Source organism: Nansenia antarctica, assembly GCF_963989245.1.
Source record: "Nansenia antarctica genome assembly, chromosome: 3".
In the NCBI taxonomy this organism is placed as follows: Eukaryota; Metazoa; Chordata; class Actinopteri; order Argentiniformes; family Microstomatidae; genus Nansenia; species Nansenia antarctica.
The window spans coordinates 22,589,418-22,612,116 of record NC_137688.1 but is presented as its reverse complement, the minus strand read 5'-3'; the positions used below and the strand labels follow the sequence as shown (position 1 = coordinate 22,612,116).

The 22,699-nt window shown below is 46.9% G+C and overlaps 4 protein-coding genes across 4 annotated transcripts; all 4 read right to left on the bottom strand.

Moving 5' to 3' along the window:
* Nucleotides 1–5,477: 5,477 nt before the first annotated feature.
* LOC308153900 (RNA-binding motif, single-stranded-interacting protein 1-like) lies at nt 5,478–7,521 on the bottom strand (the record flags this gene model as incomplete). The annotated part of the gene is made up of 3 exons (XM_080527084.1): nt 5,478–6,287; nt 6,829–7,061; nt 7,494–7,521. The coding sequence occupies 3 exons, from the start codon at nt 7,519–7,521 to the stop codon at nt 5,478–5,480; spliced, it is 1,071 nt and encodes a 356-aa protein (XP_080383210.1).
* Nucleotides 7,522–7,528: 7 nt separating this feature from the next.
* Nucleotides 7,529–9,572, bottom strand: LOC308153899 (RNA-binding motif, single-stranded-interacting protein 1-like; the record flags this gene model as incomplete). The annotated part of the gene is made up of 3 exons (XM_080527083.1): nt 7,529–8,338; nt 8,880–9,112; nt 9,545–9,572. The coding sequence occupies 3 exons, from the start codon at nt 9,570–9,572 to the stop codon at nt 7,529–7,531; spliced, it is 1,071 nt and encodes a 356-aa protein (XP_080383209.1).
* Nucleotides 9,573–9,579: 7 nt separating this feature from the next.
* On the bottom strand, nt 9,580–11,623 carry LOC308153898 (RNA-binding motif, single-stranded-interacting protein 1-like; the record flags this gene model as incomplete). The annotated part of the gene is made up of 3 exons (XM_080527082.1): nt 9,580–10,389; nt 10,931–11,163; nt 11,596–11,623. 3 exons carry the CDS (start codon nt 11,621–11,623, stop codon nt 9,580–9,582), a joined length of 1,071 nt encoding a protein of 356 aa, XP_080383208.1.
* A 7-nt stretch (nt 11,624–11,630) lies between these two features.
* LOC308153897 (RNA-binding motif, single-stranded-interacting protein 1-like) lies at nt 11,631–13,620 on the bottom strand (the record flags this gene model as incomplete). Its single annotated transcript, XM_080527081.1, has 2 exons — nt 11,631–12,674; nt 13,603–13,620. 2 exons carry the CDS (start codon nt 13,618–13,620, stop codon nt 11,631–11,633), a joined length of 1,062 nt encoding a protein of 353 aa, XP_080383207.1.
* Nucleotides 13,621–22,699: the final 9,079 nt, after the last annotated feature.

The following is a 22,699-nucleotide window of genomic DNA, read 5'->3' as shown; positions in this document are numbered from 1 at the left end:
TTACTCTTTTCATACTCGGCAGTTGAACATAGGTGGGTTTCACCCAAAATGCTAGTTTCTGATAAAAAAAAAACTGAGACTCTCTCTCTCTCTATGCTGGGAAGTTTGGTGAGTGTGCGGGTTGGTGGGAGTGTGTTTGGTGGGAGCGACTTTTGCAATGTTTTCTTTTTTATCTTTTTTTCTTATGTAGTTTTTAGTATATGGTACAGATCGTATATTATTTAGTTTGTGCGGGGTTAGGGTTGGGGTTAGGGTTTAGGTTTTTGTTAGTTTTTTTGTTTGTTTGTGCGCTAATGGCGTCCCAGGGGACGTCGGCGGTTTCCCTCCGTCATGGAGTAAGAATACCGTCAGACCCGGGCGTCAGTGTAGAGGAGGTTCTACTCATTGTGGGCGCTGTTGTCGGGCATGGTAATCTGACTTACGCTTCACGGATGAACAAAGCGGTAGTTGTTTTTTTGAAGGAGGAGCGCTTTGTTCATCAATTAGTTGAGAATGGCATTGTCATTAATGATTCATATGTGTCCGTTTCCCCGTTGGCCCAGCCGTCAACCAGGATCACGATTTCAGGTGTCCCCTCGTTTATACCCAATGAAGCGCTGGAGAGAGAGTTGCAGCGTTTCGGGAAAATAGCGAGTGGGTTCAGAAGTGTCGGGTTAGGGTGTAAGGACGAGAAGCTAAGACATGTCCAGTCCTTAAGGAGACAGGTGTACATGTTTCTGCTTTCCCCCACACAGTCGTTAGATGTATCTTTCAGAGTGAAACATGATAGGGGTTTTTACATGGTGTATGCGAGCTCTGGGAATATGAAGTGTTTTGAGTGTGGGGACGTAGGACACAAGCGCTCCGCCTGTCCTCACAGGCAGCGGCCGGCGGCCGGCGCAGAGCCGGGTGCTGCGCAGAGCGGGGCGGGGGAGGCAGAGGCAAGTACGAGTGGGCAGGGAGGACAAGAGGAGCGGGCGGCGGGTGATGTGCAGGCCGAGATGAATGCAGGGGAAGGGCCGAGCGGGGAGGGAGGGCAGGAGGAGCCGGTAGAAGCTGCAGAACAGGGGGAGCCGGTAGAGGCTGCAGAACAGGAGGTTCGCGCTGGGACAGATAAACCTGCAGTAGGAGCAGACTGCCCAGTCGCGAGTGGTGCTGGTAGCGGAGGGGTGGCTGCACAACAGGGTGAGGGAAAGGCGGCCGAGCCGCCCGTCAATGAGAACCTCGTCCTCGATAACGAGGAGATGGACTTTGTTTCTGACGTTGAGTCAGAATTTTCAGTAGCTGACTCACAAGGTGACATGTATACGTTGGAGGAAATTAACATGTTCCTTGATGCAACATACGGGAAAAAAATGAACAGGGTGAACGAATATTTTCCCAACAGTGAGAAATTTATAAGGACTGTGCTGACGTTGCAAAAGCGGGTTAGTCTTGATGACTTAGATGAAAAAAAACGTTTTAGGCTACGAAAGCATGTCACCGCGATGAGGAAGGTGAAGGTAAAGAAATTGAGCAAATTTAAATAAATGGAAAATATGATGCTGTTTCACTTGGTGTGTTTTCTTTTCCATCTGTTTTCTCTGTCTGTTCACTGGTTTTCAGCCTCAAATTTCTCTATGCATGGGTTTGGTTCCTTGAACATGAATGGCGGGAGGGATAGACAGAAGAGGGCTTTAGTGTCCGAACTGTGTGAACAAAAAAGATTAGATGTTTTGTTTTTACAGGAAACACACAGCAACATAGAAAACGAAGTGGAGTGGGGTTTAATGTGGAGGGGTCAGTATTTTTTAAGCCATGGTACTAATACAAGTGCTGGGGTGGCTGTGTTGTTCGCACCTGGAATGGCTGTAAAAGTAACTTCCAGTGTTGAAATAGTAACGGGTAGGGTTCAGATGGTCAGGGCTGAGATTGGTGAGGTCAGTTTTTGTTTTATTAATATTTATGCTCCCAATCAGGGCTCAGAGAGACTGGACCTTTTTAAAAAATTTAAGGATGCCTTACAGCAGTGTGGGCGGGAGGAATGCATCATTTTAGGAGGGGATTGTAACTGCACGGTGGATTTCACACTAGATAGGACCGGTGAGGAACCCCATCTACAGTCTTCCACACAGTTGTCTAGGATCATTAAACAGGCAGACTTAGTGGATGTATGGAGAATAAAGAATACACAAGTTAGACAGTACACATGGGTGAGGATAAACGATGGGATCATTAGTGCAGCTAGATTAGTTTTATGTATCACGTGTTTTTAGCCCTAAATTATTGAACAGTTTTATCTACCCTGTTGGTTTTACGGATCATCACCTCGTCACCATAGACTTGTATCTTTCCCCCAACACAAAGTGTAGTTTTTATTGGCATTTTAATGTTAAATTATTACAAGATAATTTATTTTGTGAAAAATTTAAAATGTTTTGGGAGATATGGAAGGGCAGGAAGGGCAGGAAGGAAGAGTTTGACTCTTTAAGCCAGTGGTGGGAGGTAGGGAAAACAAACATCCGGGTTTTTTGTCAGCAGTACACTGCTCACTCAACCAGTAGGGTCAAGGCAGCCATTCAGACGCTAGAGCAGGAGATCAGAGACATTGAGGGTGGTCTCAGGGGGGGTTTTGATGGAGATTTTTTAAATAAGAAAAAGAAAGAGCTCAGCAGGATTTTATGTGAGAGGGTGAAGGGAGCTATGGTGAGGGCACGTTTTATGAGGATCAAAGACATGGATGCACCTAGCTCCTTCTTTTTTAATTTAGAAAAATCTGTGGCTCAGACTAAGCAGATGGTATGCCTCCAGCTCCAAGATGGGAGGTTGACCACCGAACCGGCTGAGATGAGGAAGCATGCCGTAGGCTTTTATACTGCCCTCTACAGGGCGGAGGACTCCGATGCAGGAGCTTCAGCAGAGCTTCTGCAGGGACTGCCCCAGTTGGGGAGGGAGGAGGTCTCTGCCTTGGACACCACGATCAGCCTGGAGGAGCTCACTGCTGCTGTGGGACAGTTAGCACCTGGTCGCGCTCCAGGCATAGATGGGTTGCCTGCAGACTTTTATAAACACTTCTGGAGCTGGTTGAGGACAGACTTTTTGGAGGTCCTACAGGAGTGTGTTAGGGGGGGTGTCTTACCGGTGTCCTGCCGGCGGGCATCCTCATCCTCCAGCTTCACTGCCACCATCTCTGGGCACTGTGGGCTTTTCACCATCACTCCCTCCTCCCTCCTTTGGTCTCCTCCATCCTCTTCTTTCACCATCACACCATTCTCCTCTACATCCTCTTCCTCCAGCTTCACTGCCACCATCTCTGGACCCCACTGTGGGCTTTTCACCATCACTCCATCTCTACTCCCAAAAAAAGGAGACTTGGCCCTGATTAAAAACTGGAGACCTGTGGCACTTTTATGCACAGATTATAAATGGCTGTCGAAGGTGTTGGCGAACAGACTAAAAGTCTATCTGGGAATACTGGTGCAGAAAGACCAGTCATATTGCATCCCGGATAGGACTATAATGGACAATCTGTTTTTAATGAGAGATGTTTTAGATATGTGTAAAATGTATGATTTGGATGTTGGTGTTTTATCTCTTGATCAAGAGAAGGCCTTTGATCGTGTTGACCATGTTTTTTTATTTTCCACACTCAGGGCTTTTGGATTTGGGGAGGGTTTTTTTTTTTTTAATAAAATTATTGTATAAGGACGCGTCTTGTATGGTTAAGGTGGGGGGCGGGCTGAGCTGTCCTATTCCTGTGGAGAGGGGGATCAGACAGGGCTGCCCCCTCTCTGGGATGTTATACTCCCTGGTAATTGAACCATTTTTAAATAAACTCAGGAATGGTCTTACAGGGCTCTCCCTACCGGGGCTACCACAGAGCCCACCCTTAGTGGTGTCAGCGTATGCTGATGATGTGAGTGTTTTTATAAAAGCGCAGAGGGATGTAGAGTTTTTAGTTGAGGTTTTAGGTCTTTATGAAAAGGCCTCCTCTGCAAAAGTAAACTGGGAGAAGAGTGAGGCCTTGCAGGTAGGACAATGGCGGGATAGGGCAGCTCCCAGTCTGCCGGGGGGGCTTAAATGGGGAAGAGCAGGTATGAGGGTTTTAGGTTTGTTTTTAGGTACGGAGGAGTTTCAGAGGCAGAACTGGGAAGGTGTTGTGGAGAAGGTGTGCACCAGATTGTCTAGGTGGAAATGGCTGTTACCACAGCTGTCATATAGGGGGAGAGTTCTGGTCGTCAACAACTTGGTCGCCTCGACCTTATGGCACAGACTGACCGTTCTAACTCCACCAAGGGGCCTGGTCGAGGAGATACAGAGGACGGTGGTGAGTTTTTTCTGGTCAGGCCAGCATTGGATTAAGGCCCCTGCATTGTACCTTCCAGTGGAGGAAGGGGGGCAGGGCCTTATAGACATTGCTGGCAGGATAAAGGCCTTCAGGCTGCAGGCAGCGCAAAGATTGATTTATAACTTTGGAATGAGCTGGCGGGATACAGCCCGTCTTCTGATGAGGAGGGCTGGTCGCCTTGGCTACGATTACCAGCTGTTCCTGCTTCAGCTTGAGCTAGTGGACCTTACTGGGCTGAAGTCCTTCTATACGTCGGTCCTGCAGGCTTGGCAAGTTTTTAAGGTCCACAGAGGTACAGCAATAACACCTGGGATGTGGTTGTTTGAGGAGCCATTGCTGTATAATGCCCTCATAAGAACACCCATCCTGGCCTCTGCCAGCCTGCGGTCCAGCCTGAGGGAGGCCGGTGTTCTCCAGCTCCTGCTCGTCCACTGACAGGGGCAGGTTGGAGATGTAGAGGTTGGTAGGGTCCTGCTCCTGCTGCTTAGCCATCTGAGCTTGTATTCCACTCGTCTTCAGGGCATGGACTGCCTTCAGGGCTGCTGCTGGACTGTCAAAGTCCACAAACCCATAGCCTTTACATTTATTTGTTGTCTTATCAAGGATGGCCTTAGCCGATACGATCTTGCCATACGGCTGGCAGAGTTTGACTAGATCCAGGTCGGTGGTTGCCGGGGGCAACCCGCGGATGTACAGGTTGGTTGCTTAAGACCAAAATAAAACCAGTAACATCTCACCAAATGAACACTCATTGCAAGCAACATATTTTTTTTCATATATCTGACTAATAAACTACCTGTAAAAATCATTGAAATCGTTTATAGAAAAAAACAAACTTTCAATCGCATGCATTTTCAATATCACATCACGCGGTAGGCCTACGTGTCCCATTGCATCAACTTGAGAATCCTTGGTAGAAAATACACGTCTTTCGTCTACCTATTTTTCTGTATCTTTCTTTTTTGGGAATAATTCGTTTAGTCCATTTACACCTTTTTCCATCCTCCGCCGTAGTAGTTTCTGTTGACTCCGTCTTCCACAGATGTTTGGTTGAAGCTGCAAAAGAGGGTCCCGGGTCTGGTCCATCAACAGCGGCTGAGACTGCCCTCAATGTGACATCATCTGTCATCGCCCACAGCATCCATTAGGGCTCACTGAGGTCATCTGCTCATTACTTGCTTTGTTGACTATATGGAGAGGAATTGTTGGACGAATCCACCTGCTGCTGCGTGCCGTTTTCAGCAGAAGCCTGCATGTGGGAATACTGGGGGATGTAGGCTCCTTGCATGGCTGTGTTAGCAGGAATGTACGCGCCGCTGTTCCCCAGTGAGAGATGGCCCATCTGCTGTGTCATCATGGCGGTAGGCTGCATTGACATGGTGTGGTCCACAGAGGGCGACATCACAGCTGCCGGGTGTTGCATAATGTAAGGCTGATGGGCCATCCAAGAATGATTCTGCACCTGGTAGGTGGAGACAGGAGACATATAAGGAGACATGGCCGTCTGAGCCATCATCCTGTTAGTCAGGGTGTACGGAGACGCGTAATACCCATTCTGCATAGCGGCTGAGGATGGATCATAGGCCAGAGTCATCCCACCCAGTCGCAGCTCCGCCTCCCTGGGCCATGTCCGTCCGTTGGGGACAAACGGACTGTGACTGTGCCTCTTCCTCTGACCATCAGCAAACTTACAGAGCAGGGGCTCAGGGGGCGCCAAAGTTCCTGGCACCATCTTGATAAACTTCCCATTGAAGTGGGAGATCACTGCGTTGCACTTCTCTGTGGACTCCATCCTGGCGAAGCCCACCCCTCTGCTGTTCCCACTGTAGTCCCTGAGGACGCGGGTGGAGATGACCTGGCCGAAGGGCCTCAGCAGGCTCTCCAGCTCCTGCTCGTCCACTGACAGGGGCAGGTTGGAGATGTAGAGGTTGGTAGGGTCCTGCTCCTGCTGCTTAGCCATCTGAGCTTGTATTCCACTCGTCTTCAGGGCATGGACTGCCTTCAGGGCTGCTGCTGGACTGTCAAAGTCCACAAACCCATAGCCTTTACATTTATTTGTTGTCTTATCAAGGATGGCCTTAGCCGATACGATCTTGCCATACGGCTGGCAGAGTTTGACTAGATCCAGGTCGGTGGTTGCCGGGGGCAATCTTTCTCCTCCACTTCCTCTTCTATTTCTTCTTTCACCATCATAGCTTTTTCCTCCTCTTCCTCTCTTCCAGCCACCATCATTTCTTCTTCTTCCTCTTTCACTAACACATTATGTTCCAGTGGTTGACTGCAGTCCTCCAACTTCACTGCCACCATCTCTGGACCCTGCTGTGAACCCAGGGACTCTGTGGACTTGGCTTCAGACATGGTAGCTGGGCTGTGAGATGGATATTTCTGCGTTTTCACCAATGTGGAGATACCGGCGCTGCTCAAAACGCCCCTGTCGGAAGTCTTCTGTCCTTATAATATAATATTATGGTCATAGAGACGTTACCTTGCTGTCTGTCCTTATATGGTCATAGAGACGTTACCTTACAAGCTGGCGACCTCGACGGACTCACTATTCCACTCGTCTTCAGGGCATGGACTGCCTTCAGGGCTGCTGCTGGACTGTCAAAGTCCACAAACCCATAGCCTTTACATTTATTTGTTGTCTTATCAAGGATGGCCTTAGCCGATACGATCTTGCCATACGGCTGGCAGAGTTTGACTAGATCCAGGTCGGTGGTTGCCGGGGGCAACCCGCGGATGTACAGGTTGGTTGCTTAAGACCAAAATAAAACCAGTAACATCTCACCAAATGAACACTCATTGCAAGCAACATATTTTTTTTCATATATCTGACTAATAAACTACCTGTAAAAATCATTGAAATCGTTTATAGAAAAAAACAAACTTTCAATCGCATGCATTTTCAATATCACATCACGCGGTAGGCCTACGTGTCCCATTGCATCAACTTGAGAATCCTTGGTAGAAAATACACGTCTTTCGTCTACCTATTTTTCTGTATCTTTCTTTTTTGGGAATAATTCGTTTAGTCCATTTACACCTTTTTCCATCCTCCGCCGTAGTAGTTTCTGTTGACTCCGTCTTCCACAGATGTTTGGTTGAAGCTGCAAAAGAGGGTCCCGGGTCTGGTCCATCAACAGCGGCTGAGACTGCCCTCAATGTGACATCATCTGTCATCGCCCACAGCATCCATTAGGGCTCACTGAGGTCATCTGCTCATTACTTGCTTTGTTGACTATATGGAGAGGAATTGTTGGACGAATCCACCTGCTGCTGCGTGCCGTTTTCAGCAGAAGCCTGCATGTGGGAATACTGGGGGATGTAGGCTCCTTGCATGGCTGTGTTAGCAGGAATGTACGCGCCGCTGTTCCCCAGTGAGAGATGGCCCATCTGCTGTGTCATCATGGCGGTAGGCTGCATTGACATGGTGTGGTCCACAGAGGGCGACATCACAGCTGCCGGGTGTTGCATAATGTAAGGCTGATGGGCCATCCAAGAATGATTCTGCACCTGGTAGGTGGAGACAGGAGACATATAAGGAGACATGGCCGTCTGAGCCATCATCCTGTTAGTCAGGGTGTACGGAGACGCGTAATACCCATTCTGCATAGCGGCTGAGGATGGATCATAGGCCAGAGTCATCCCACCCAGTCGCAGCTCCGCCTCCCTGGGCCATGTCCGTCCGTTGGGGACAAACGGACTGTGACTGTGCCTCTTCCTCTGACCATCAGCAAACTTACAGAGCAGGGGCTCAGGGGGCGCCAAAGTTCCTGGCACCATCTTGATAAACTTCCCATTGAAGTGGGAGATCACTGCGTTGCACTTCTCTGTGGACTCCATCCTGGCGAAGCCCACCCCTCTGCTGTTCCCACTGTAGTCCCTGAGGACGCGGGTGGAGATGACCTGGCCGAAGGGCCTCAGCAGGCTCTCCAGCTCCTGCTCGTCCACTGACAGGGGCAGGTTGGAGATGTAGAGGTTGGTAGGGTCCTGCTCCTGCTGCTTAGCCATCTGAGCTTGTATTCCACTCGTCTTCAGGGCATGGACTGCCTTCAGGGCTGCTGCTGGACTGTCAAAGTCCACAAACCCATAGCCTTTACATTTATTTGTTGTCTTATCAAGGATGGCCTTAGCCGATACGATCTTGCCATACGGCTGGCAGAGTTTGACTAGATCCAGGTCGGTGGTTGCCGGGGGCAATCTTTCTCCTCCACTTCCTCTTCTATTTCTTCTTTCACCATCATAGCTTTTTCCTCCTCTTCCTCTCTTCCAGCCACCATCATTTCTTCTTCTTCCTCTTTCACTAACACATTATGTTCCAGTGGTTGACTGCAGTCCTCCAACTTCACTGCCACCATCTCTGGACCCTGCTGTGAACCCAGGGACTCTGTGGACTTGGCTTCAGACATGGTAGCTGGGCTGTGAGATGGATATTTCTGCGTTTTCACCAATGTGGAGATACCGGCGCTGCTCAAAACGCCCCTGTCGGAAGTCTTCTGTCCTTATAATATAATATTATGGTCATAGAGACGTTACCTTGCTGTCTGTCCTTATATGGTCATAGAGACGTTACCTTACAAGCTGGCGACCTCGACGGACTCACTATTCCACTCGTCTTCAGGGCATGGACTGCCTTCAGGGCTGCTGCTGGACTGTCAAAGTCCACAAACCCATAGCCTTTACATTTATTTGTTGTCTTATCAAGGATGGCCTTAGCCGATACGATCTTGCCATACGGCTGGCAGAGTTTGACTAGATCCAGGTCGGTGGTTGCCGGGGGCAACCCGCGGATGTACAGGTTGGTTGCTTAAGACCAAAATAAAACCAGTAACATCTCACCAAATGAACACTCATTGCAAGCAACATATTTTTTTTCATATATCTGACTAATAAACTACCTGTAAAAATCATTGAAATCGTTTATAGAAAAAAACAAACTTTCAATCGCATGCATTTTCAATATCACATCACGCGGTAGGCCTACGTGTCCCATTGCATCAACTTGAGAATCCTTGGTAGAAAATACACGTCTTTCGTCTACCTATTTTTCTGTATCTTTCTTTTTTGGGAATAATTCGTTTAGTCCATTTACACCTTTTTCCATCCTCCGCCGTAGTAGTTTCTGTTGACTCCGTCTTCCACAGATGTTTGGTTGAAGCTGCAAAAGAGGGTCCCGGGTCTGGTCCATCAACAGCGGCTGAGACTGCCCTCAATGTGACATCATCTGTCATCGCCCACAGCATCCATTAGGGCTCACTGAGGTCATCTGCTCATTACTTGCTTTGTTGACTATATGGAGAGGAATTGTTGGACGAATCCACCTGCTGCTGCGTGCCGTTTTCAGCAGAAGCCTGCATGTGGGAATACTGGGGGATGTAGGCTCCTTGCATGGCTGTGTTAGCAGGAATGTACGCGCCGCTGTTCCCCAGTGAGAGATGGCCCATCTGCTGTGTCATCATGGCGGTAGGCTGCATTGACATGGTGTGGTCCACAGAGGGCGACATCACAGCTGCCGGGTGTTGCATAATGTAAGGCTGATGGGCCATCCAAGAATGATTCTGCACCTGGTAGGTGGAGACAGGAGACATATAAGGAGACATGGCCGTCTGAGCCATCATCCTGTTAGTCAGGGTGTACGGAGACGCGTAATACCCATTCTGCATAGCGGCTGAGGATGGATCATAGGCCAGAGTCATCCCACCCAGTCGCAGCTCCGCCTCCCTGGGCCATGTCCGTCCGTTGGGGACAAACGGACTGTGACTGTGCCTCTTCCTCTGACCATCAGCAAACTTACAGAGCAGGGGCTCAGGGGGCGCCAAAGTTCCTGGCACCATCTTGATAAACTTCCCATTGAAGTGGGAGATCACTGCGTTGCACTTCTCTGTGGACTCCATCCTGGCGAAGCCCACCCCTCTGCTGTTCCCACTGTAGTCCCTGAGGACGCGGGTGGAGATGACCTGGCCGAAGGGCCTCAGCAGGCTCTCCAGCTCCTGCTCGTCCACTGACAGGGGCAGGTTGGAGATGTAGAGGTTGGTAGGGTCCTGCTCCTGCTGCTTAGCCATCTGAGCTTGTATTCCACTCGTCTTCAGGGCATGGACTGCCTTCAGGGCTGCTGCTGGACTGTCAAAGTCCACAAACCCATAGCCTTTACATTTATTTGTTGTCTTATCAAGGATGGCCTTAGCCGATACGATCTTGCCATACGGCTGGCAGAGTTTGACTAGATCCAGGTCGGTGGTTGCCGGGGGCAATCTTTCTCCTCCACTTCCTCTTCTATTTCTTCTTTCACCATCATAGCTTTTTCCTCCTCTTCCTCTCTTCCAGCCACCATCATTTCTTCTTCTTCCTCTTTCACTAACACATTATGTTCCAGTGGTTGACTGCAGTCCTCCAACTTCACTGCCACCATCTCTGGACCCTGCTGTGAACCCAGGGACTCTGTGGACTTGGCTTCAGACATGGTAGCTGGGCTGTGAGATGGATATTTCTGCGTTTTCACCAATGTGGAGATACCGGCGCTGCTCAAAACGCCCCTGTCGGAAGTCTTCTGTCCTTATAATATAATATTATGGTCATAGAGACGTTACCTTGCTGTCTGTCCTTATATGGTCATAGAGACGTTACCTTACAAGCTGGCGACCTCGACGGACTCACTATTCCACTCGTCTTCAGGGCATGGACTGCCTTCAGGGCTGCTGCTGGACTGTCAAAGTCCACAAACCCATAGCCTTTACATTTATTTGTTGTCTTATCAAGGATGGCCTTAGCCGATACGATCTTGCCATACGGCTGGCAGAGTTTGACTAGATCCAGGTCGGTGGTTGCCGGGGGCAACCCGCGGATGTACAGGTTGGTTGCTTAAGACCAAAATAAAACCAGTAACATCTCACCAAATGAACACTCATTGCAAGCAACATATTTTTTTTCATATATCTGACTAATAAACTACCTGTAAAAATCATTGAAATCGTTTATAGAAAAAAACAAACTTTCAATCGCATGCATTTTCAATATCACATCACGCGGTAGGCCTACGTGTCCCATTGCATCAACTTGAGAATCCTTGGTAGAAAATACACGTCTTTCGTCTACCTATTTTTCTGTATCTTTCTTTTTTGGGAATAATTCGTTTAGTCCATTTACACCTTTTTCCATCCTCCGCCGTAGTAGTTTCTGTTGACTCCGTCTTCCACAGATGTTTGGTTGAAGCTGCAAAAGAGGGTCCCGGGTCTGGTCCATCAACAGCGGCTGAGACTGCCCTCAATGTGACATCATCTGTCATCGCCCACAGCATCCATTAGGGCTCACTGAGGTCATCTGCTCATTACTTGCTTTGTTGACTATATGGAGAGGAATTGTTGGACGAATCCACCTGCTGCTGCGTGCCGTTTTCAGCAGAAGCCTGCATGTGGGAATACTGGGGGATGTAGGCTCCTTGCATGGCTGTGTTAGCAGGAATGTACGCGCCGCTGTTCCCCAGTGAGAGATGGCCCATCTGCTGTGTCATCATGGCGGTAGGCTGCATTGACATGGTGTGGTCCACAGAGGGCGACATCACAGCTGCCGGGTGTTGCATAATGTAAGGCTGATGGGCCATCCAAGAATGATTCTGCACCTGGTAGGTGGAGACAGGAGACATATAAGGAGACATGGCCGTCTGAGCCATCATCCTGTTAGTCAGGGTGTACGGAGACGCGTAATACCCATTCTGCATAGCGGCTGAGGATGGATCATAGGCCAGAGTCATCCCACCCAGTCGCAGCTCCGCCTCCCTGGGCCATGTCCGTCCGTTGGGGACAAACGGACTGTGACTGTGCCTCTTCCTCTGACCATCAGCAAACTTACAGAGCAGGGGCTCAGGGGGCGCCAAAGTTCCTGGCACCATCTTGATAAACTTCCCATTGAAGTGGGAGATCACTGCGTTGCACTTCTCTGTGGACTCCATCCTGGCGAAGCCCACCCCTCTGCTGTTCCCACTGTAGTCCCTGAGGACGCGGGTGGAGATGACCTGGCCGAAGGGCCTCAGCAGGCTCTCCAGCTCCTGCTCGTCCACTGACAGGGGCAGGTTGGAGATGTAGAGGTTGGTAGGGTCCTGCTCCTGCTGCTTAGCCATCTGAGCTTGTATTCCACTCGTCTTCAGGGCATGGACTGCCTTCAGGGCTGCTGCTGGACTGTCAAAGTCCACAAACCCATAGCCTTTACATTTATTTGTTGTCTTATCAAGGATGGCCTTAGCCGATACGATCTTGCCATACGGCTGGCAGAGTTTGACTAGATCCAGGTCGGTGGTTGCCGGGGGCAATCTTTCTCCTCCACTTCCTCTTCTATTTCTTCTTTCACCATCATAGCTTTTTCCTCCTCTTCCTCTCTTCCAGCCACCATCATTTCTTCTTCTTCCTCTTTCACTAACACATTATGTTCCAGTGGTTGACTGCAGTCCTCCAACTTCACTGCCACCATCTCTGGACCCTGCTGTGAACCCAGGGACTCTGTGGACTTGGCTTCAGACATGGTAGCTGGGCTGTGAGATGGATATTTCTGCGTTTTCACCAATGTGGAGATACCGGCGCTGCTCAAAACGCCCCTGTCGGAAGTCTTCTGTCCTTATAATATAATATTATGGTCATAGAGACGTTACCTTGCTGTCTGTCCTTATATGGTCATAGACAGGGGTGCACATAACTTTTTGGGGCCAGTGCTCAGAGGAGCACCTAGGGATGCTGCTTGGTGCTCCCCGAGCTCGCGAGTCACGACCCGTCCCACAGGATGGATAAAAAAGGGATACATGGATAACTTATATTAGCAAAACGACATTTATTCATAAATAAAGATGAACGAACAAATGATTGTGTGCAAAACAAAAGAAACAAATGCAAAATCAAATGACTGCTCTTTAAGCATGAAAGTCTGTCAGACTCCTTTAATGAATGAATGAATGGTCTTTATTGTCATTGCTATAGTACAGGTACCAAACAACGAAATTTAGGAGGGGTGGCTCCCCTGGTGCTAGGATTTTTTTTTTTTTTTTAAATGGTGCGCAAGAGCGCGTTCATGCCGCTGATCTGCCGCGCAGCATGCATTTTGGCGACGCATGCGCACTGGCGCACCAGTTATGTGCACCCCTGATGATGTGGATGCAACACCCATCCGGCAGCGTTTTTATTGGGTTAGACCTCCGGACTCCTTTCCTCTTCCTAGAATGGAGGATTGTCTGGATCAGTTGAGGTCTTCAGCATTTTTACGTGTACGTGGGGGGGTGGCGTTGCTCCGTTGGTGGTCTACCACAATCCCCTCACCTTTTTGCGATCAGCCATTTTGAGCATTTTGAGCCATGAGCAGGGTTACTGGGAATTTATGAATTCTTGTTTGTTTTTGTTTGGTTATTGGGGGGGATTATTGGGTTTTTGAGGGGGAGAATGTGGCAGCCCTCTCACTCATAACCATATATGGAGGGGTTGATTAGGTGATCTGAGGCACCTGGGGAGTGGCTTACTTAAGCTGGCTGCTCCCTTGATTCTCTCTCTTCTCCTCCTTCCACCAGGTTTGGTTGTTTTGAGCTTTACTCTTTAGCTTTACTTTTACTTTAACACACCTTACAACATCTACACTACACCTTCCACTCATCCATACACTGCATTCACTACTGATGATACTGACTAACATATCTATGGTTACTTTAAGCAAGTTAATTAAATACATACTTTTGTTCTGATTTAAAGCTGTGTGGTCTCCCCTTATTTTGTGTACAGTGCCTTGAGCCTGGGCTGTTACATGCTCGCTTCGCGTCGGGCCGAACAACGCCCCTTAGCTGTGATATAATAAGCATATACCACGGCCTGTCGTGAGCTATTGCTTAAATACACCACTGCACATATACATCCAGTCACCATTGTATGTCATTGCACATCACGCTACCATTTGCACTTTACTGTATAGATTGCTGTAAATACTGCTACTTATCACTGCAATATAATTGCTATTTGTTGCACTTCTGGTTAGACGCACAATCATTTCGTTGCATTTTCTTGTAGCCTACTGTAATGACAATAAAGTGAATCTAATCTAATCTAATGTGTCTGCCCTGGGGGCAGCTGTACACATGCTTCTGATCATCCTGATCCCAGCAGTCCTTAATACAGCCCATACAGTAGCTGTGTCCACAGGCGGTGGTCACCGGATCCTTCTATGGATCCAGACAAATCGGGCAGCTGAATTGGTCCTTCTCTACAGACATGTTAGTTGGTAAACTGGACTGTACACAACATATTTGTACTACCATTGTACTAACACAACACTTCAAGTATAGATATCAATTGAATTTCAACCATGAAACAAATCATTATTGACCCTTTACTGTGTCCTCCAGTCACAGTGGCAATAATTGTTCATATGACTGATGGTTGAAACTCAGTTGATACCAGAAGTGTTGTCTAGTACAGTGGTAGTGGAAATCATGTTTAGCCTTGGAAATTATATTGAGTACAGTCCATTATGTGTCCGCTATACAGTACAGCAAGGTTAATTTTGATATTACGAACCCTTAAAAACACATATTATACATTGAGATGATTATATGTTTATATAGGTAGGCCTACCAACAGAAGAATATAGGGGATTTTGGCAAATATTTTTGGGCCGCATTCCACAAATGCATGATCCTTACAAGTTGTAAAAGTGACTAATAAGGCTTTCCAACGATAAAAAAACAACTCAGCGGGCCACTTGTTGATTGTGACGACATCATGCACAATGTATTATGACGTATTAGTGTACCACTATAAAACCACGGTGCGTCTTGTCATCGATCACAACTTGGTAGACATCTCACATGTCACGTTGTTTTTATAGCTTCATACGTTGGATAAAACAACTAGAAGATGGAGAATAGAAGAAACCAAGAAAAGGTAAGGATACCTATTTGAAAGCACTGTCTCAAGAGCAACACGCCTATTCATAGTTTGCAGTCACGTGACTGGCGCAGAGCCCTGGCGGCCATAGTGGAAACTCCGCAGACCTGCAGCACCGACCTGTCATCAACCACCTGTTTCAAGCGTCGATTCATTAGATCACCTCTCAAAAGAAGAAAAACAAACTACACTTTTTTGGACACTTGTTGCGATCCATATAGATCATATAGATCCATATAGAGCATATATACATATACATATTGTTGTGTCCTGCCCTTTAAGACGGAATCACGTGTTAGACTAACTAGGAAGTTGAAGTGTATGCTGGGTAGTTGGCTGCCATACTCATGCTGTAAAGAATAAACCTGCGTTTGATGGACCACGTTCTCTATCTACTATTATTACTTACAAGTCCAGTCCGGACATCACAATTTACAAGTCCAGTCCGGACATCACAATTGGCGACGAGTAATCGGAGTTTACTAGTTTTTTACAATGGCTGTAAACGTGCCGTTTCCCTGTTTTTTCCTGCCTGCGCCTGGTGAGCCCACCATTCCATTCAAGACATGGCGGCAAATTTTTGAGAACTATTTGCTGGTCATCAATGCTAGCGGTAATGCTTGGCCTGCTGCACGGCGTAGAGCCGTCTTACTACACTGCCTGGGCACCGAGGGACAGCGTCTCTTCTACTCGCTCCCGAACACAGGTACAGATTACGATACTGCAATGACTGCGTTGGAGGAGTACTTTGTGCCCAAGACAAACACTGTTGCTGAACGCCATGCTTTCCGTAAGAGAGTACAGATGCAGAATGAAACGGTCCTTCAGTATGTGATTGCACTACGTGAACTTGCAGCTACGTGCGACTATGGCGATCGTGCGGATGAGGCGATCCGTGATCAGCTAGTTGAACATCTACACAACCCGCGGATCCGTGAAAGACTTTTGATGGACAATAAACTTACACTGGAAAGGGCCATGACAACTGCTACACAGATTGAGGCTGCTACGGAGCAAGCTAAGGCCTTCTGTGAGCCGCGGGCTGCATCTGTGCAGGCGGTGCAGCACACTCCACAACGAAAAGGGGGACAGTGGGGTAAGCGTACAAAGCCTAGGGAGGCTTCACAGCGGAAAACATGTTACCGCTGTGGATCAGATGGACATTTAGCTAATGCAACTAACTGCCCAGCTGCATCAGTTACATGCAGACAATGCAACAGAGTGGGTCACTTTGCCAAGGTGTGTCGCAGTACACAGACACACACCAAGGAGGTACGTGAGGTTGATCTCCCTGAATTTACAGTGTTATATACTGAACATTCTGCACGTAATAGTGATAAGATCACATGCACTGTGGAGATTATTTCAGAACACTCACAGTCCAGTAAAGTGGAATTGCTGGTTGACACTGGTTCATCTGTCTCTATACTGCCACAGAGCATCTACGCACAGTACTTTAAAAACATTCCACTTACTGAACCGACTGCCAGGCTGGTGTCTTACTCTAAAACCAGCATTCCAGTGCTGGGGTGCATGTCTGCTGATGTTTCTCTCCATGGCCGCACTGCTCCAGGTACCTTCTTCATTGTGGAGAGGGGGACCTCACTGATGGGGAGGGACCTAATGACTGTGTTAAGTGTGCATATTGCAAACAACAAAGTGGTGCCTCCTAATGACTCTGCATCTCTGCCTACTCCTGTGCTCCAGTGCACTACTGCATCTGCTCCCGCTGCTGTAGGGTGTGCAGAAAACTTTGTGCACCGCGTGAAGGTCGATTCCTCTGTCACACCGGTACGCCAAAAGCTGCGCCGGCTACCGCTGTCTGTCAGAGACGCAGTTTCTGATGAACTGAAGCGCTTACTCGCTGCTGGAGTGATCGAACCTGTCGACGCCTCTGCTTGGGTGTCCCCCATTGTCGTCATACAAAAGAAGACTGGAAAAATAAGGATGTGTGTCGACCTGCGTGAGCCCAATAAGGCGGTCATTATTGACGCCTTTCCACTGCCTCATATGGATGAGCTCCTTTCCAGCCTGAAAGGCTCCACCATCTTCTCATCCATTGACCTGTCTAACAGCCTTAAGCTTCATCAGAGAATACACACAGGAGAAAAGCCACACTACTGCTCTGAGTGTGGGAGGAGTTTCAGTCAACTAGGAACCCTAAAGACACATCAGAGAATACACACAGGAGAGAGGCCATACCACTGCTCTGAGTGTGAGAAGAGTTTCACACACTCTAACAGCCTTAAGCTTCATCAGAGAATACACACAGGAGAAAAGCCACACCACTGCTCTGAGTGTGGGAGGAGTTTCAGTCAACTAGGAACCCTAAAGACACATCAGAGAATACACACAGGAGAGAGGCCGTACCACTGCTCTCAGTGTGGGAAGAGTTTCACACACTCTAACCGCCTAACGCTTCATCAGAGAATACACACAGGAGAAAAGCGACACCACTGCTCTGAGTGTGGGAAGAGTTTCAGTCAGCTAGACCAACTAAAGGTACATCAGAGAATACACACAGGAGAGAGGCCGTACCACTGCTCCCAGTGTGGGAAGAGTTTCCGTCAACTAGGAGACCTAAAGAAACATCAGAGAATACACACAGGAGAGAGGCCGTACCACTGCTCTCAGTGTGAGAAGAGTTTCACTAATTCCAGCAACCTGTTGACACACAAGAGAAAGCATCATGGTCCAAACAAAGACAGTTCCATTGCCCTTTGAAAGACGACATAGGGGCAGATATATCAGTTAATTTGTTGAGAGTTGTATCTTATAGTAAGAATACACACAATACGTTTTAGAGTAGGGGGTGGAGTTTAAATGTTTAAATATCAGTAATGCAAATAATAACTGCCTGAAGTTAGTTGTTGTGAGGTCTTTTTGCCTAAAATCTGTTTATTTTTTCCCTAGTTGCCATGGCAGTATGTTTTTTGTATTGAAGGTAAGATGTTTCTGTACACTTCAGAATACATTCTGTTGCTGAATAAAAGTCTGAACATTTAAAAAAAAAAAAAAAAGTCTATTGTTATTGTATTAGACTGTCATTACCTAGATTAATAATATTTAAGTTTCCTTATGTGATATTGATTGGGTAATGTGATATTGTTTTGGTTATACATGCTGAATCTACCATTTCATTTTTGCTTGCCTTGTTGTTAGTACAAGTAACTCTTTTCCAGAAAGGGGGAAATGTTGTGTCCTGCCCTTTAAGACGGAATCACGTGTTAGACTAACTAGGAAGTTGAAGTGTATGCTGGGTAGTTGGCTGCCATACTCATGCTGTAAAGTAGTGGTCACCAACCCGTCGATCGCGATCGACTGGTCGATCTTTCAGACTTTCCCTGTAGATCTTTGACTGACTTTCCCTGTCCCAAAAAATCAGACGCGGATTTCCGTCGGATTTCCGCGTCTCTCTCTCTCTCTCTCTCTCTCTCTCTCTCTCTCTCTCTCTCTCTCTCTCTCTCTCTCTCTCTCTCTCTCTCTCTCTCTCTCTCTCTCTCTCTCTCTCTCTCTCTCTCTCTCTCTCTCTCTCTCTCTCTCTCTCTCTCTCTCTCTCTCTCTCTCTCTCTCTCTCTCTCTCTCTCTCTCTCTCTCTCTCTCTCTCTCTCTCTCTCTCTCTCTCTCTCTCTCTCTCTCTCTCTCTCTCTCTCTCTCTCTCATGCTGCATGAAAGTGACCAATCAGATAAGAGAATAGTACTGCCACGTGACTCGCAAAAAAACGTGACTACGCGTGACTGACTCGCAAAAAACAATCGACACAGTTGGTGAAATAGCTAGCATGGCGGAAGCTCCACGGAAGAAACCCAAAATATATAATTTCAATCCAGAATGGGAAGAAGAATTTCTCTTTACCGTGGTGAAAGACAAGTGTGTATGTATGCTGTGCAACCAACCACAAGCACTGGCTAAAAGAGGAAATCTGGAGCGGCACCACAACACCAACCACCAGAAATTCAAAGACAGCTACCCGCCAAAGAGCACTATCCGTGCAAGGAAAGTTAACGAGCTGAAATCAGGGTTGAAGGTCCAGCAATCCCTTTTCACCAAACCTGCTAATCAAAATAAGGCTGCTAGTGAAGCGTCGTTTCGGATAAGTTACCTTTTGGCTAAACACAAGAAGCCCTTTACAGATGGAGAATTTGTCAAGGAAGCAATAGCCATTACCGCGGAGACTGTTTTCAGTGACTTCAAAAACAAAGAAGAAATCAAAACCGCACTACGTGGTGTACCTCTGGGCCCTGCAACAGTGACAAGGAGGGTCGAGTCACTGTCAGAGGACGTGGACAGACAAGTGTTAACGGATTTGGCACACTGTGAATATTTCTCATTACAGTTCGATGAATCCGTGGATGTAATGGACACAGCTCAGCTTGTTGCATTTGTCAAAATGGTTTTCCAGGATTCTACAACAAAGGAGGATTTCCTCACTCTTTTGCACTTAAAGGAGAAAACAAGGGGTGTGGATATTTACAATGAGTTCAAAAAATATGTCGGTGAAAATGACATACCCATTCAGAAACTAGTGGCGATTACTACTGACGGGGCCCCAGCAATGCTCGGTGCGCGCAATGGATTTATTGGACTGTGTCGTAATGACCCTGATTTTCCCTCCTTCGTCAATTATCACTGTGTGATCCATCAGCAGGCCTTGGCTGGTAAGGTGTTGGACTTTTCCCATGTAATGACACTGGTGGTGAAACTAGTCAACTCGATTCGAGCGAAAGCGCTTCAGCACCGCTTATTCAAAGCGTTATTGGACGAGCTCGACGCTGCTTACGGAGACCTGCTTCTCCATGCTGATGTGCGGTGGTTGAGTCGCGGCAAAGTGCTGCAGCGATTTGTCGACTTGCTGCCCGAGATCAAGACGTTCCTGTCGACAAGGCAAGTGGTAGTAAATATTTTCATAGGCAAAGGACTTAAATTGGTGTGGAAAGTCAGATCTTTACGTTTTCTTTTTACTGTTTTCCCCTGCTTTTATATTCATTCTATGCATGTATATGTTTTTATATATGTTTGTATTCACGTAATGTTCTTATTCCTGTTGTAAAGCACTTTGAGCTGCATTTCTTGTATGAAAGGTGCTATATAAATAAAGCTTTACTTACTTACTTACTTACAAGGAACGAGGAGCACAAGGAACTGTCAGACGATGCGTGGCTACTGGACCTGGGGTTCCTGACAGACATAACCGCAAAACTGAACGCACTCAACTACGAGCTGCAGGGAAAAGACCGACACCTCCCCCACATGATAAGCGCAGTAAATGGGTTCAAGGCCAAGCTCGGTGTTTGGACCACACACCTAAAGAATGGGAGGCTGACACACTTTCCCAACCTGGAGAAAATGGCACAGGCCTTGGAAGACAATGATGCTTTTCACCCTGAGCAGTACTGTGCTCCCCTGGACAAACTGGCAACAGAGTTCAATCGGCGTTTTGGCGAGTTAGATGTCATGGGAGATATTGCTGCATTTGTCTCAAACCCATTTGTGCCCATTGATATAGAGCAGGTAGCAGCCAAATTCCAGCAAGTATTTACTTTGCCAAGTGGAGTTGACATGGAGATGGTGGATTTACAAAATGATATAGAGCTGAAAGCCAGGTCAAGGGACAGTGACTTTTGGGGACTTGTCAGCAGAGAGAAGTTTCCTCTTCTCACTGCATGTGCACTAAGAGTGAGTGCCTACTTTGGATCCACATATCTCTGTGAAATGTCATTTTCACAGATGAAAATAATCAAATCGAAGTACAGGAGCCGCCTTACTGACAGACACCTCACAGACTGTCTCAGACTGGCAGTCAGTAGCTATGAGCCAAACTTCAAAGCACTTGTAGACAGTATCCAGTCACAACCATCACACTGACTTGAGTGAGTAACATGACTGTTTCGATGTGAAAAGTAATGCTGCATAAGATGACTGCACTTAGCACTGACTGAGACACAAGTACACATTACAGTTCTACTTTATAAAATGCTATAATTGTAAATATGTTTGTCAATGTTAATATGAGAAAGTACACATTAGTTTTACTTTTGTTTTGATGTGAAAAGTGATGCTGCATAAGATGACTGCACTTAGCATTGACTGAGAAAGTACACATTACAGTTCTACTTTATAAAATGCTAATTGTAAATATGTTTGTCAATGTTAATAAGTAAGAATAATAATTAAGTCAGTCAAGTGTCAAAATGTCAATGTGGGGAACATGGCGCGTTCCGACCTGCAGAGGGAGCTACAGGACGGTTGGTGAAGGGATGCCAATTGGGTCCTCATCAACGTGCCCTCTTAATGTGTTGCTTTGTTCTCCCTCGGTAGGACGCAGTGAGCGGAGAACGGAGGAATCGAGGAGAAGCAGCGGAGAGTCGGTTGTAGAGAGACGTCGGAGAGCGCTGCAGGAGAGCCGCGACCGGAAGGGTCGGGCAAGACGTTCTCCCCTGAGCGAGGCTCAGCCAAACCGGACTCCAAACCAGCTGCACAAATAAAACCCGTTCCTTAAACCGCAGAATCATATTGTCTGTCTCCCTCTGTGCCCGAACCTGTTACAGTCAAGAATGTCAATTTGTTAACGTTTCAGTTATGTACAATTCTTAAAGCAAGACAGCTGCCTGATATGCTTGATACAGTCTTTTTTTTTTTGTTGCATCAATTTTAATGTTGGACCAAAGCATTGCATGTAATTAAAATACAGGCAAATAAAAGGCATTAAGTTTGAAGTTCAATCTTGTCTGTCTTTTTCTCTCAACGCTTCAATAGGTAGATCTTGCCTTCACCAAGGCTGAGGTCAGGGATCTTGGGCTTAAAAAGGTTGGTGACCACTGCTGTAAAGAATAAACCTGCGTTTGATGGACCACGTTCTCTATCTACTATTATTACTTACAAGTCCAGTCCGGACATCACAATTTACAAGTCCAGTCCGGACATCACACATATACCATGATAGATATAGATCCATATAGACCTCGTTCCAAATTATTATGCAAATTATATTTTTCTCAGATTTTCCTAAATAGTCGATGCAAATGACAATCAGAATAATTTTCAAGTCATCAACCGTTAGATTATAATTCAAATTTTATTGAACAAACCTCCCAATGATAACAGTATTTTTTTTTTTTTATAAAACACTCAAAATGCACTGTTCCAAATTATTATGCACAGAGTTTCAAAACATTTTATAGGTTGTAAAGAACTAAAAATGGTAATTTGATGAATTTAGGGTTAGGAGGTCATATTAGGAGGTCATATTTACTGAAATCAAAAGCTATTTCAAACAAAAACATCTTAACAGGTCAAGTTACATGTTAACATAGGACCCCTTCTTTGATATCACCTTCACAATTCTTGCATCCATTGAACTTGTGAGTTTTTGGACAGTTTCTGCTTGAATTTCTTTGCAGGATGCCAGAATAGCCTCCCAGAGCTGCTGTTTTGATGTGAACTGCCTCCCACCCTCATATATATTTTGCTTGAGGATGCTCCAAA